Raw genomic sequence first — 13,314 nt, 5'->3', positions numbered from 1 at the left:
GTCTGAAAATAAGCAGAGCTTATGCTCAGGAGCTTGCAAAAATGTGTATATATATAGATATATATATGCATACATATATATGTATATATGCCAGAAGTATATGCAAATGTCATCTAGTATATAGGTTCAAAATATTTCCAAAGAAATTGATTTGAGCTGTTAATTTGTGCATTAAAAGGTCTTCATGGACTGCTACACAAGACCCCCTTGAAACTTGAGTGATTTTGTCTGCCAGGGAATAAAATATTCTGTAACTAGAAAAGTATGATACATAAAATTTGTTTTCTAGTTAAAGCAGTCACATTTAGATATTTTAAATTGCATTAGTTCAGAACATTGAGGAATATTTACTTAATACCTGCCCCCCTCAAGAATATTTCTTATACTAGCCAACCTTGGCAAAAACAGTTACGGAAATGCAGCATACAACTTACAAGTCCTCAATTTAAAATTTTGTGAATATTCATAGATATATTCTTCTTTACAGGCAACATTCATTGATTTTCCATAGAATTTTCCATTTATAGCAATCTTCAGTCATAGATATGGACCTCTGATGCACAGTAGAGTCTTAATATGGTTATTAAGCTATTTTGTCTGCTTACCCATTACAGAAAGTCCTCAGTTCTGTGCACTTGACACCTTCCTATTCTCAAGCATGAAGTGTATAAATATAGGCTGTATTTCATCCTCACAACAAGGAACAGAAGTGCTTGCCCTGCTATTGACAGCTCTGACACAAACACTGTTGGCCAGCTGTGAAGAGTGTGCTACTTATTTCTTGGCAGCAAAATGACACTATTCTTGAAACGTTGCTTTCTTTTGTGAAGGACTGAGGTCATTAGTACATCCAGGTCTCTTACCTTTTCGGAAGTCTTTACTTTTTAAACTGTAGAAAAAATACACTTTCTGTGGTGTAAAATACTCAAGTTGTCTTTTGAAGGAATCTTATGTGAGAGAAAAACACCAAGAGGGATTTCTTATTAAGATCCATATAGCAGCTGACTGCAGTTAGGGTTGTACCCATACAGTGGGGGGAGAACATGGCACAAATGCTCATTTTACTGAGAGAGAAAGTGTAGGTGGAAGCAGATGACCTAGATGATTTTATGAATAAAAGATCTAATCTGATGCAATCATTTCATTAATACACACATGGCACCAAATGAAAACAGAGTAGCAGATGGCTATGAGAGGTCTTAAAAAGGCATTTTCAGTTTAGTAGCTAATGACTTTGATTTCATGGAAGACACCAAATACTAGCAGAAAGGAAGAATTTATCAGTTCTCCAAATAAAGTTCTACTGATTTATGACAGTAACACTGAAAAATCTGTGACATTAGCTAGAAATGCAGTCACAAAGCAGACATGGGGCAACATGTTTTACAAAAGCTTCTGAAAGACAAAACCAATATGTTCTTTAGTAGTAGCTCACAGATTTTAATTAAAAGCTCTTCCTTTGCCCCCAGTTTGCTACAATTTGTGGAAATAGTGGTTTGTAATAAAATAATGAAATAGTTATTTTTCATGCAGTTTTGGAATCTAAATATGATATTTATTTATTTGCTGCAATTATGGATCCATTGTGAACAACAGCAGAAAAAGGTCATCAAGGAAGGTTATTGGGATAGTATGGGATAGTACTTGAAATCTATAGCTTTATTTTAAGGTAAAATCTTTGGAATAAATTTAGGATGAATGTATGACTTTAAAAGGAGGCTGTAGATAGGGAAGGCTTGTGCAAGACAAGGACTGGGTTTTAATGACAGTAAACCTCAGTACAGAAAATAAGAAAGGAGTGAAATGCCATTGTTTAGCACACTATCTTATAGCAGGTATGGCACTAGCCATGTGGGTTCTTTGTCCCACCCAGTCATGCCATCTACATCCAGGCTGCAGGGGGACTGACAGGAGAACCAAGTGTGTCATCCCTGCTCCCAGTCTGATCCTCTCTCTACTTGAAGAATATGCTGCCTGCGAGATTTGACTGCTTTCTGGATGCTTCACAAAACCTGACCAGTGCAAGAGGGGTGGACTTCTTTCTTATAGAGAATCTGGCCTACAGCTTCTTAGGAACATATTAACCTTGATATGGCACCAAACTGAGGACAAATAGAGTCTCATTCCTCAGACCTAAGCCAAGATCAACTTGATTTATATTGTTTTCTCACAAATTAATATTGCGCCAGTGGCATTTTTGAACGCAGGCAGACTGAAGTTTTCTTCCTGCAAAGCTTATTTGAGCTCTTATTAGGGACAACAGAGTTCATACTGAATACTGTGTAGAAGAATACTCATTTTCTTCGAATTAAAAATGTACCCTCCCACAAAAAGCCCATGCATGGAGTGGGAAGTTGATTTTGTTTCCTTTGTATGCAACTGATAACAGTATTGAGGCTTGGTCCTACCGCAAACTGGTATTGCTGCTTCATTAGAAAATGGTTCTTTGTAATCCAGGGGAGCTTTAATAATCCTGAATGCTTGTGAATGAAATTTAAGTATGGTTTTCTAATGTGAATACCACACACTGCAATATACATTCACAACATTCCTGTCAGTGTTCTGCTCTGCAAATCCTGGCTTTACCATAGGCTGAAGCATTCAGGGGAATGGTGTAAAACCTCAGATGAACCTTCAGAAGCTGAAAATCTTCTTATGTCTACAACTCTCTCTACAATCATGACTATACATGATATGAGTACTTTCTTATTTAGACAATTTGTCAGACAAGTCCACAGGTTGCTGTTATACATGTAATGGATAATGGAAATGCAAATAATTATGTTCTTCATACACCTTTCACTGTTGCACTACATAGAGAACATCACATTGATTCTTATTACTTCTATTTTGAAGAGAACTCAGGGCTCAAAGTAAGGATAGAAAATCATAAGTTTCAGAAACTGTACGTGTAAGTTTGAGATATATCAAAGTCCTTTGAGCTTTCCAGGCACTTAAAATGTATGTTGACATCATGAAAGTCTCACACTGACACGATTCTTTTTTCCCCCAAACTCACTAAGGTCTAAAATTCAGTGAACTTTTTCAAGTCCAAGGCCAAGTATCCTGTATGTAAATACAGCTGGGGGATGCATGAAGTTACTGTTAAAAAAGGAGAGGCCAGTTATTTTGGAATGAGATGCAACTCATGTAAAAGCAGACCTTAAAGTGTTTAACTTTAAACTATATTTAAAATAAAAGTAATTTCATAACAGTGCTTATGTTTGTAGCATTCATTTATGGTATTTCCCTTCCATGTCTCCACAGCTGGGCTGTCAGTAGTAAATAGAATTCATCACACACAGCAAACACTGACTAACTGTTCAGTAATAGGCCAATTTTTTATATGATCAGAATTTAATTCCTTTTTATTTACTGGTCCTAAAAGCTCAGATAAGTGGGTTTTCTATCTGAGTGCTAGAGAACAGCTTTGCTTTGTAAATTCTTACATTTGTCTATGAACCAAATTCTTCTTTCCCTAATAATTTCAATCACAGGCTTTCCCTCTCTGTTTGGTTTGCTAAACAGGATTATCATCATTAGCTTCTTAGCATATTCCCTGCCCTCTCTCCTTCTGTGCATGCATTACTGCTTCCTTTACTGGTTTGGTTTCTTCCATTTTCAGATCCATCTCCAAACAGATACTTTGTGGTCCATATGGGAGGCACTCAGTTGTCAGGGTCATTGGATAAATACTACAGTACTCTTAAAAGAAACCACCTTTCTTAGTTATGGTGTTTCTGCAGCACAAATGCAGGAAATGAGAACCAGCTTTTAGGAAAATGCAGTCAAATTTTAGAGAAAACCAGTGATTATTCAGTCTTACCAGTAATTCCCAACAGTGTGGGAAGGAAGCAATCCAGATTACTGAATACTTCTTCACAGACTCTTTGTTGAGTGGGATGAAAAATCCATCTATTTCTGTGCAGAGGTATTCACTGATCTTCTCTCATTTGATACTTTCCTAAGTCAAAGATTTGGGGATCCAACCAGGCAACCAGCCCAATATCATGTGAATCAGAGACCATCCGCACACTCCAACTGAAGAGACGAGATACCTTGGGGTGTCTAAAACACACAGATGTCCTCTGCGCAGATGAAGCGTGGTTCCATCTATTCAGAAAACACATCATTAATACGACATAGAATTAGTTCATGAGAGAGGTGCAAAGAAAATAAAAGACTACATTGTTTATGATGGCCTGAGCAGTTCTGCTTTTGAAAGAGACTGGTTTTACTGAGTTTGGCAGTAGGTGCTTTACGATCAGAATGACTAGAATTTGTCTTATGTTGCTTTTAAATGAGATTAGTTGAGCAAAATGAACAGCAGGTAGGAAGCTATACTTGATCTTTGTGGAAATATGTAGAACACATTTTATACTTTTCCACCAGAGAACAGTCAATTCCAATTGGTGCCAATGTTTTGTGTGGAATTGTTTAGTGGTGTCTCAGGTACAGTCTTCAAGGGTATCTGTAAAATGAAAAACATATGTAAAATGTAATATTTCAAACACAGTGTAGTACTCTATGAGAATAAAATATGTGGATCGATTATAATGCAGGGATTTATTCAAGATGCTTAATTCTGGTGCTGTTTAGAGATGCTTTGTGTGAAGGTTTGGTGTCTTTCCCAGCTTAAGTACAGTATCAGGCTCAGAATTCTCTGAAATAGCTATGCATTTCATTTCTCCTGAGTGATTCTTATGCCTGTAATCGGGGAAAGTAAAGATGCAATTTTAAATCCTATGCTTTCCAAGGACAAGCAGTTCTAACAGGTAAGGTTACTGCCGTATGACACCGCTGTTTTGTGAGCGGCAGAAAGCACGGGCGCTGCAAAGCCGAGCAGCCCCTGGGACTCCCCCGGGCAGCCAGGCGTTCGTGGCCGGAGGGGCCGCGGTGTCCGGCTTTGCAAGCCAGGCGCCGAGGGGCAGCGCCTGTTCCCCGAGAGGCCGCTCTCCCGGGCCAGGCAGTGCCCGTGCCGCCGGGGGAGCGCCGGGCTGTGCGCCGGAGGGCGGGCGGGGCCGCGGGGGCCCGTCCCGACTGCTGCGGCCAGCGAGAGGCACTCGGTTGCACGACAAGCCTCGTGCCGGCTGGGGCAGCTCTACCTCTGCCCTCCCTCCTCCTCCTCCTCCATTTATTTCATTTATTTTTTCGCATTTATTTATTTGCATTCACCGGAATAATAAAAATGAGAAAATCCGAGCGCTGCTTTTGGCTGCTCTCCACCAACCTGTCAGTGACGCAAGCGGAGACTACTTAAAGGCAGATTAGAGGCAGCAAGACACTAAAAGCCAGCCTTCCTCCCACCGCGCAGCGGGTCCGCCGCGCCGCCCCACGAGCCGAGCGGGCCGGGCCGGTGGCGGCCGCCGCGGGGCCCCGAGCCCAGCTCAGCCGAGCCGAGGCCAGCCCGGCCAAGCCCAGCCGAGTCGGGAGCCCTCGGCACGGCTGCCACCTCCAGCAGCCTTCCCGGCACGGGACTGCGGGCGGTAGAGAGGCGTTGCTCTTTTGTTTGATCTTCCTTAAAAAGAGGCGGGGGGGAAAGGAAGGAAGAAGTGAAGAGATCCCCTCCGCTTCCCAAAGTCTTTGTCTCCGGATGAACAGCAATGGGGGAATGGACTATTCTAGAGAGGCTACTGGAAGCTGCCGTGCAGCAGCATTCTACTATGATCGGGAGGTAAGGCGGCGGGGAGCTACGGGGCCACGGGCGGGATCCCCCGGTATCCGAGCTGGCCGGAGGCACACTCGGGTCGCGGCTGTGGGGTGCACCCTTCGCGCGGGGCTCCTGCGGTGTGCGCCTTGCGTGTGTGTGTCTATGTTTGCAGCACAGGCCACCGGGGCCTAGGGACAACGCGAACGCCGCCGTCCTTGTCCCCACGGCGCAGCGGGCGGGCATCGGGGAGACCCTGCTGCAGCCGGGGTCCCGCAGGCGGAGCGACCCCCTGCCGCTCCCTGCCGTGCTTTCGGCTCCCCCCACCGCCGCCCTTGCGGATGATTTTTCCCCGGCGGGAGGTCGGGGCTGGCGGCAGCGCTGACTCCCGCCCCAGATTTTTGCCAGCGCGGACTCGCACGGGCGCACATGGCCGCGCCGAGGCGATGCCACAGCGGGCTGCACGCCTCCTGCGCGGGAGCGCAGCTGCCGCCGCCGGTGCGATGAGCCGGGCCGGGGCGCCGCGGGCCGGGCCCGGTCAGCACTGGACAGCTCCCGGCGGCGGCGCTCACTGACGGGCTTCTCTGTTCTAGGATCCTGCTGACCGTGGTGGTGATCTTCAGGATACTCATTGTGGCCATTGTAGGGGAGACGGTGTACGATGACGAGCAAACTATGTTTGTGTGTAACACGCTGCAGCCAGGCTGCAACCAGGCTTGTTACGACCAGGCTTTCCCTATTTCTCACATAAGGTACTGGGTGTTCCAGATCATCATGGTATGCACTCCCAGCCTTTGCTTCATAACATACTCCGTTCACCAGTCTGCTAAGCAGAGGGAACGGAGGTACTCCACTGTCTTCCTCACCTTGGAGAGGGACCAAGATTCCATGAAGCGTGAGGACAGTAAGAAAATCAAGAACACGATTGTCAATGGGGTGCTGCAGAACACTGAGAACTCCACCAAAGAGGCAGAACCAGACTGTTTAGAAGTGAAGGAAATCCCCAATCCTGCTATCAGAACTACAAAGTCAAAGATGAGGAGGCAAGAAGGCATTTCTCGATTTTATATCATCCAAGTGGTCTTTCGAAATGCCCTAGAGATTGGATTCTTAGTGGGACAGTATTTTCTGTATGGATTCAATGTCCCTTCCATGTATGAATGTGACAGATACCCTTGCATTAAAGAAGTAGAGTGCTATGTCTCTAGACCCACTGAGAAGACTGTATTCTTGGTATTCATGTTTGCTGTCAGTGGGATTTGTGTGGTGCTCAATTTGGCAGAACTGAACCACTTGGGCTGGAGAAAGATCAAAATGGCAGTGAGAGGAGTACAGGCAAAAAGGAAATCCATATACGAAATCAGAAATAAGGATCTGCCAAGAATGAGTATGCCCAACTTTGGCAGGACTCAGTCAAGTGACTCAGCTTATGTGTGAGGCTGTGACAGAACTGAAACACTGTGCCAGGTGGAACAGACCCAGATACCGTTAGAGAAAGGTACATTGCTTAGGCAAGCATTTTATCAAACCACCAAGAAAGCCATTAAGGTATTGGATCTGCACTTACTGAACTAGCTGCAGACTGCAGTGCTATGTAAAAGACTGAAAAACCAGCTATAAACCCACGCTTGATCTAGCCTTACAGCACAGCTACTATTATTCCTACTTTTCTTTCTAATGATTGAGTGTTACCTGTCGGTGGAGCAGCTTTTTGGTTGTCATTAGGAGAAGTTTACAGTTTGGACTGTCTGACTAATTCTTGTAAATGTGTAGAATGTTCATATTAAAAATCTGCAAGGATACTCTATATGGGGTGGGGTAGGGGAAACTGTTGCAATGTGCAGATGTAAGCATGATTTAAAAGGAAGGTAATCGCACTGTAAGGAGCCTGACCATAGCTCAATAAGGATATCTGCGTTCACCTATCTCACACATGTCTTATATTATTTTGCTTGTCTAAATCACAGAGCTTATTCCTGGTGTGTATTATTAGCTATTTTCTAACATAGTTTGTGCATCAATTAGTTATGCTAAACAATAAATGCTGAATATAATTTTGCCATTTTATTTGTTTGCCTGTCCACACACACACACCAGAGACCTTAATCATCTTACATTAGTTGTGATCTGCAGAATATATCAGTACATTTCAGTTCATTCCCTAATATGTGCATGAATAAGATGGAGTTGGTTTATGCCAACCAAGTTATGTATTTACCTACAATCAGCTATGACACACATACCAAAGGAACAGAGTTCATTGCTTTTAACTGTGAATATATCACCTTCTCTCTGCTCTTATTTATATAAGTGCCATACTTGAAACATCTAACTCTGTACTTAGTCAAAAGGTTGTCTTGGGATACCAGCTGGAATAAAGTGATTTTATACTCTCCTTTGTTTATTTTATGCTATTTGTTTAGTCATTGCAATGGTGTAAAAAGCAGCTAAAATCTCTATTGATAAATAAAGTACTTGCCTTTTTTTGTAAGCCAGAGAATTTTGTTCTTCTTTATTCTTGTATACAATTGTAGAAACATACAAGGTCAAAATCATTTACTTACAACAATTACTCTCCAGGGTTTAAAGTGTCTTGTTGATATTCTAAAGTCTAAGTAAGTGACAAAACCTGGGGATTCAGGACTATTTGTTATGTCTGTTCTCCTCCTTAAGCAAGCTTTCTCTGTCCTTAAAGCCTGATCCAAAGCCCACTGACACCAACAGCCTTCTTTCTGCTGACACTAAGGGCAACACAGTTGGCTGCCAAGGTCACTCTGGGAATATCAAGAATACATTTACCTATACATGAAACAATTCCAGCTTTTCTTGAGGGAATCCAAATAGTAACCTCAGCTTTTCTGCCTTACAGCTGGTTCAAAAAATACACTGTCCGTGTCCTGTCAACTTACTGATAAGCCACTGGGACAGTCACAAATTAATCTCTCTTATCAGCAACCATTTTAATATAGAATGCTACGTTTAATTTAAGGACCTTCTTTTTGTTTCCATTGCAATCAACAGAAAATATCCCACTGGCAACAGTAGGAATTGGATCAGGACTAAAAAACTGTACAAGTGCCTTCCTAACTAAAGAGTATCTGCCTTTTAAAGGAAAGGGCCAAAATGGTGCTGGAAAATTTGGGGATCCTTTATAACATAAGGAGGCAGGGGCTCAAAGTCAGGAATGGTCCTTTAATTGTATTTTATTTAAAGTCTCAAAATGGATTTTATTGTATTTTGGCTTGGAGATAATGCATATAAATCTTTTCCTCTTGGCTTACAGTAAATACCTTAACATTCCATTCTTGTGGTTTGCCAGCCTTGTCACTTAAAAGAAATGTTGATTAGTTCTTAGGCAGTTTATTCATTATCACTTTCATCTGTGGTCTTTTTTTTCTTCCACTGTGAAACATAAAAGGACTTTGAGATGTGTCATGTTTTTAAAGATTTTAAAAATATTTTTTCTTATGTATAAAATGAACAGTTTCTCCAATTTGCTTTTAGAAACCTATAAAGACGGATTTCTCAGATGATTCTTTGTGATATAAATGCACACTGGGTTTGCTAGTTGACTGCATGCTCACTGGAAAACTGCATGTTATTTTTAGAAGGACAACATGGCAGCTAAAATCTCCATCTGCAATATAACAAGCTTCTGAAGATTATTATTTGACACACAAATCCAAGTCTCATTTTCATTTTGCAGAGTTCTAGGATGGTTTTCAAAATCTCCCTTTGAATAGATATTCAAAGGAAAAACATTGTTTCGCAGTCACAAGCATCTCTTTAATATCGAAGAAATGGAAGATCGTGTGCAGAGGGCTTGATCCAGTGCCAATTAAAGTTGAAGGAAAAAAACTCGTACTGAATTCACTGGGCTATGGTTCAGATTCAGGATAATTTGTTAGGCAGGAGCCCTATTGCAAGTTATTTCCAGTGGCTGCACAGCAGTGTTCAGTCAAACTCTAGTGAAGGTGCATGTGTTGAAATCTGTAAAGTTTCAATACCGTAAAATTGTTTAGGTAAGACCAAAAAAAGTATTCTTTTTTTTTAATAGTGCCAGTGATTCAGTTTATTCAGTTATTTGTATGCAGTTGCACATTTTGGACTCCAGTAAGTTAAAATTCTTCAGAATTTTCCAAGGAGAAATATATCAGGAAATACAAATATTAATTTATGCAACAGGATCAGTGATAAAGTAGGCAAAGACTCATTTTAATAAACAGAAATGCCATCTTCCATATTTACACTAATTAGAATATGGGTTTTCATATTTCAGTAGAGAAATTAAATGGTATAAAGAGATCAGCTTTTCTAACCTTCTTTTTCAATTGTTATTTTTCATTTCTCACCTACTACTTATTTGTCATGGACAAGGAAATTATTGCAAACACATTTTTTGTCAAGAGATCATGTGAGAGTCATATGATTAATGCTAATGCTGTGTTTGCACAAACTCTGACTATTCATTTACAGAATAAATGCTTCTAAGTTGTCACAGCAATGGAGAAGTGTGTTAACTGAACAGAACAGAGTGAATACGGAGCTGAAGGGCACATTAAAATTACAGAATGGCTTGGGTTGGAAGGGACCTTAAAGATCATCCCATTCCAGTCCCCCTGCCATGGGCAGGGACACATTCCACTAGACCAGGTTGCTCAAAGCCCCATCCAAACTGGCCTTGAGCACTGCCAGGGATGGGGCAGCCACAGCTTCTCTGAGCAGCCTGTTCCAGTGCCTCACTACCCTCATAGTGAAGAATTTCTTCCTAATTCTGATATAAATCTACCCTCTTACAGTTTAAAGCCATTACCCCGTGTCCTGTCACTGCTTGCCCTTGTAAAAAGTCCCTCTCCAGCATTTCTGTAGGCCCCCTTTAGGCACTGGATGCTGCTCTAAGATCTCCCCTGAGCCTTCTCTTCTTCAGGCTGAACAAGCCCCAACTCTTTCAGCCTGTTTTCACAGGAGAGGTGCTTCAGACCTCTGATGATCATCGTGGCCTTCCTCTGGGCTCCGTCCAGTAGCTCCACATTCTTCTTACGTGCCCAGACCTAAATTCAGTACTTAGGTCTTGCTCCTGCTCCAGTGAAATAAATTATTCATTAACATCTACCGAAGAATTAGACATTAAACCCGAGTTCATTATATACCCTGTTTTGTACTGGTGGACAATACTGTATGCCATCATACATGCAAACATAAAAATAATGTTCACTAAGTTCTTAAGGAAAACTGCAATAGAATCTAGTACACCATTGGTTCTGTGGAATTTTAAAATTTACTTAATAATATATTTTTGTACATAGGCTTGATCTTGAGCTTCTCAAACCTGTGTGAATTAAAAAAACTATTTACATAGGGGTTATGAACCATTTCACTAGGTATGTATAAACTGCAATTCTATAAAAAGATTTAAAAAATATGAAAACTAGCTAAATTTTTATATCGGGAAGCTGAATTGACTGTTCCCATAAATAGTTCATTTTCAGAGACTGCTGACTTTGAAGAAATATGAGGGTTTTCATATTTCTTAAGGAAAATCTAAAGAACAAAGAGATGAACTGGGATGAAGGCATCACAGAAGTGGTGAGATGGATTTTAATTTGTTTTACACTAGAGAAGCCAGAAACACCGGGAAACACCAAAGTGTACTCAGTGCTTGTCCTGCTTTATATCTAATAGGATAGGACATATATGTTGCTATGTAGAACGATAGGAAAAGATGCATGTGAAATATTAAGGTTAAATGTGAGGAAGAACTCTTTTCATGCACATCTGAAAGAATACATTTCTTGTAGGGCAGGAGGATGGACCAGGTAGACATTGTCCCTGCATAATTCTGTCTTTATTTTGTTTTAATGTAAATGTTCTGCCTTATTCCTTCAGTAAAACAGGTTAGAGGCTTTTATTTGATGTACACATATAAAAATGGGAATAAAAAAAAATGAGACATTTGAGGAGAAAACAGGTATAGGTTTTCCTCATTTAGGGTCTGGTCTTGTTCATCATGAATTCAATGATGAAACTGTTTCCCGTAGGATCAAGTCGATTCCCAGCTGGGGGAAACTTTAGTTCCATTATTTAGTGAGACTAACAGAGGAGATAACACTATTTCTGTATTGCACACCCATCCCTGCACATTTTGGTATACTTTTCCCAGAAAATCTATTTTATTGTAAGCTTCCAGATAATGTACTAACTTAGCATCAGCTACTAATGTCAGATTCTAAACCCCACCATCCTCTCAATGAAATTCTGATGACCTCTCTGTAAAGAAAAATTGCCCTAGGAAGTGCTTCATATTATGTCTATTAAAATGTACTTAAGAAGTCAATGAGGAGTCAACAGACCGTGAAATAAGAGCAGATATGGACAATTCCATACTGCTGCATTAATACTAACCATACATATACATGTGTATATATATATATATGTAAATATATGTATGATATTTACAAGAATTTTACTTTAATTATATTACTGTGTTAAAGACTGAATTTCAGATATAAATAGAGAACAAATCACATATGCAGACACAGTTAAAAACCTTGTAAGCAATGAGCAGGCATGTATTCTTACAACTATGTGTAATGATATTTAGATATTTATTTTTCATATTTCTTTTTATATATATATACTTATTAATTTATGTAGATTTATTTTTTATAAATTTATAAATTTAGATGTTTAACATCTAAAAAACCTCAGCAGTCACCCTTTTCCTGTGAAACTGGGCCTATGGCTAAACTAATTGCTTTAGCAAGTTAAACTGAGCACCTCAGTATCTAAGCTATAACTTAAAAGAAGCTTGTCTTCATTGCATTAAAATCTATCAGCTTTTATTAGTGGTGACTGAAATACAGGATGAATCAGATCTCTAGCTTATGGAAACCCACAATGACTCTCTGATGTCCCCTCTAAGTGAGAATTTCTCCTGTGTTCAACAGGGTGTGAAAGTAAACTAACTTTCTACTAATTTGCCTCTTTTTGTGTATGAGGGGTGGCCAGAAAGGACAGAGAAAGGTTGCCAGTAACTGGAGAATAATTAATATATCCCACAGTGATTAAACAATTTTGGACTTTTAGTTTCTTTCACTGAAAACAGCATTTGCTACATATGGTGTAGCTATAAATACATTTCATGGTACATCATTAAAAGTAACTTAAATTTTTAAAATATTTTATGATGCTTCTGATGTAATCATGATCAATTCTTTTTTTTTTCTTCAGAGAAAGGTCAAAAGATTGCTAGTTAAAGTTGACTCAGCCTCTACTTTTTAACAAGTGTTATTGATAATTTATCCTATATTTCAAATTTGTTAACAATGATATATTTTTGGAGAAGCTCTAAAGTAAATACTTATTTGCACCAGTAAAGCAGCAATGCCTCTGGCAGAGATGGTTTCCTTTTCAATGACAAGCTTTATTTGTCAAATCTATAATTATTTTTTTTTAGAAAATTTTACATTAAGTGGGGATTTTATAACATTTTAGAATCACAGGTTGTGAAGAGATAAGATTAAGGAAGCATATATAAGAGAAAAATGAGGAAAAAAGTAACGATTTGTAGATATTAAGGAAAAACAGGTGGGCTATGGACCTACTTTTTCTACTTATTTTGCAGTTCAGAGAGAAAAAAAAAAAGACATCTAGAACACATCCATGAG

At 40.1% G+C, this 13,314-nt stretch overlaps 1 protein-coding gene across 1 annotated transcript; it reads left to right on the top strand.

The window, feature by feature from the left end:
• Positions 1-5,473: 5,473 nt before the first annotated feature.
• On the top strand, positions 5,474-7,306 carry GJD2 (gap junction protein delta 2). Its single transcript, XM_065685375.1, has 2 exons — positions 5,474-5,674; positions 6,241-7,306. The coding sequence occupies exons 1-2, from the start codon at positions 5,604-5,606 to the stop codon at positions 7,082-7,084; spliced, it is 915 nt and encodes a 304-aa protein (XP_065541447.1). The 5' UTR covers positions 5,474-5,603; the 3' UTR covers positions 7,085-7,306.
• The last annotated feature ends 6,008 nt before the right edge of the window (positions 7,307-13,314 follow it).

This window comes from Lathamus discolor, chromosome 6, assembly GCF_037157495.1.
Source record: "Lathamus discolor isolate bLatDis1 chromosome 6, bLatDis1.hap1, whole genome shotgun sequence".
NCBI lineage: Eukaryota > Metazoa > Chordata > Aves > Psittaciformes > Psittacidae > Lathamus > Lathamus discolor.
This window is presented reverse-complemented; position numbering and strand designations above follow the sequence as displayed.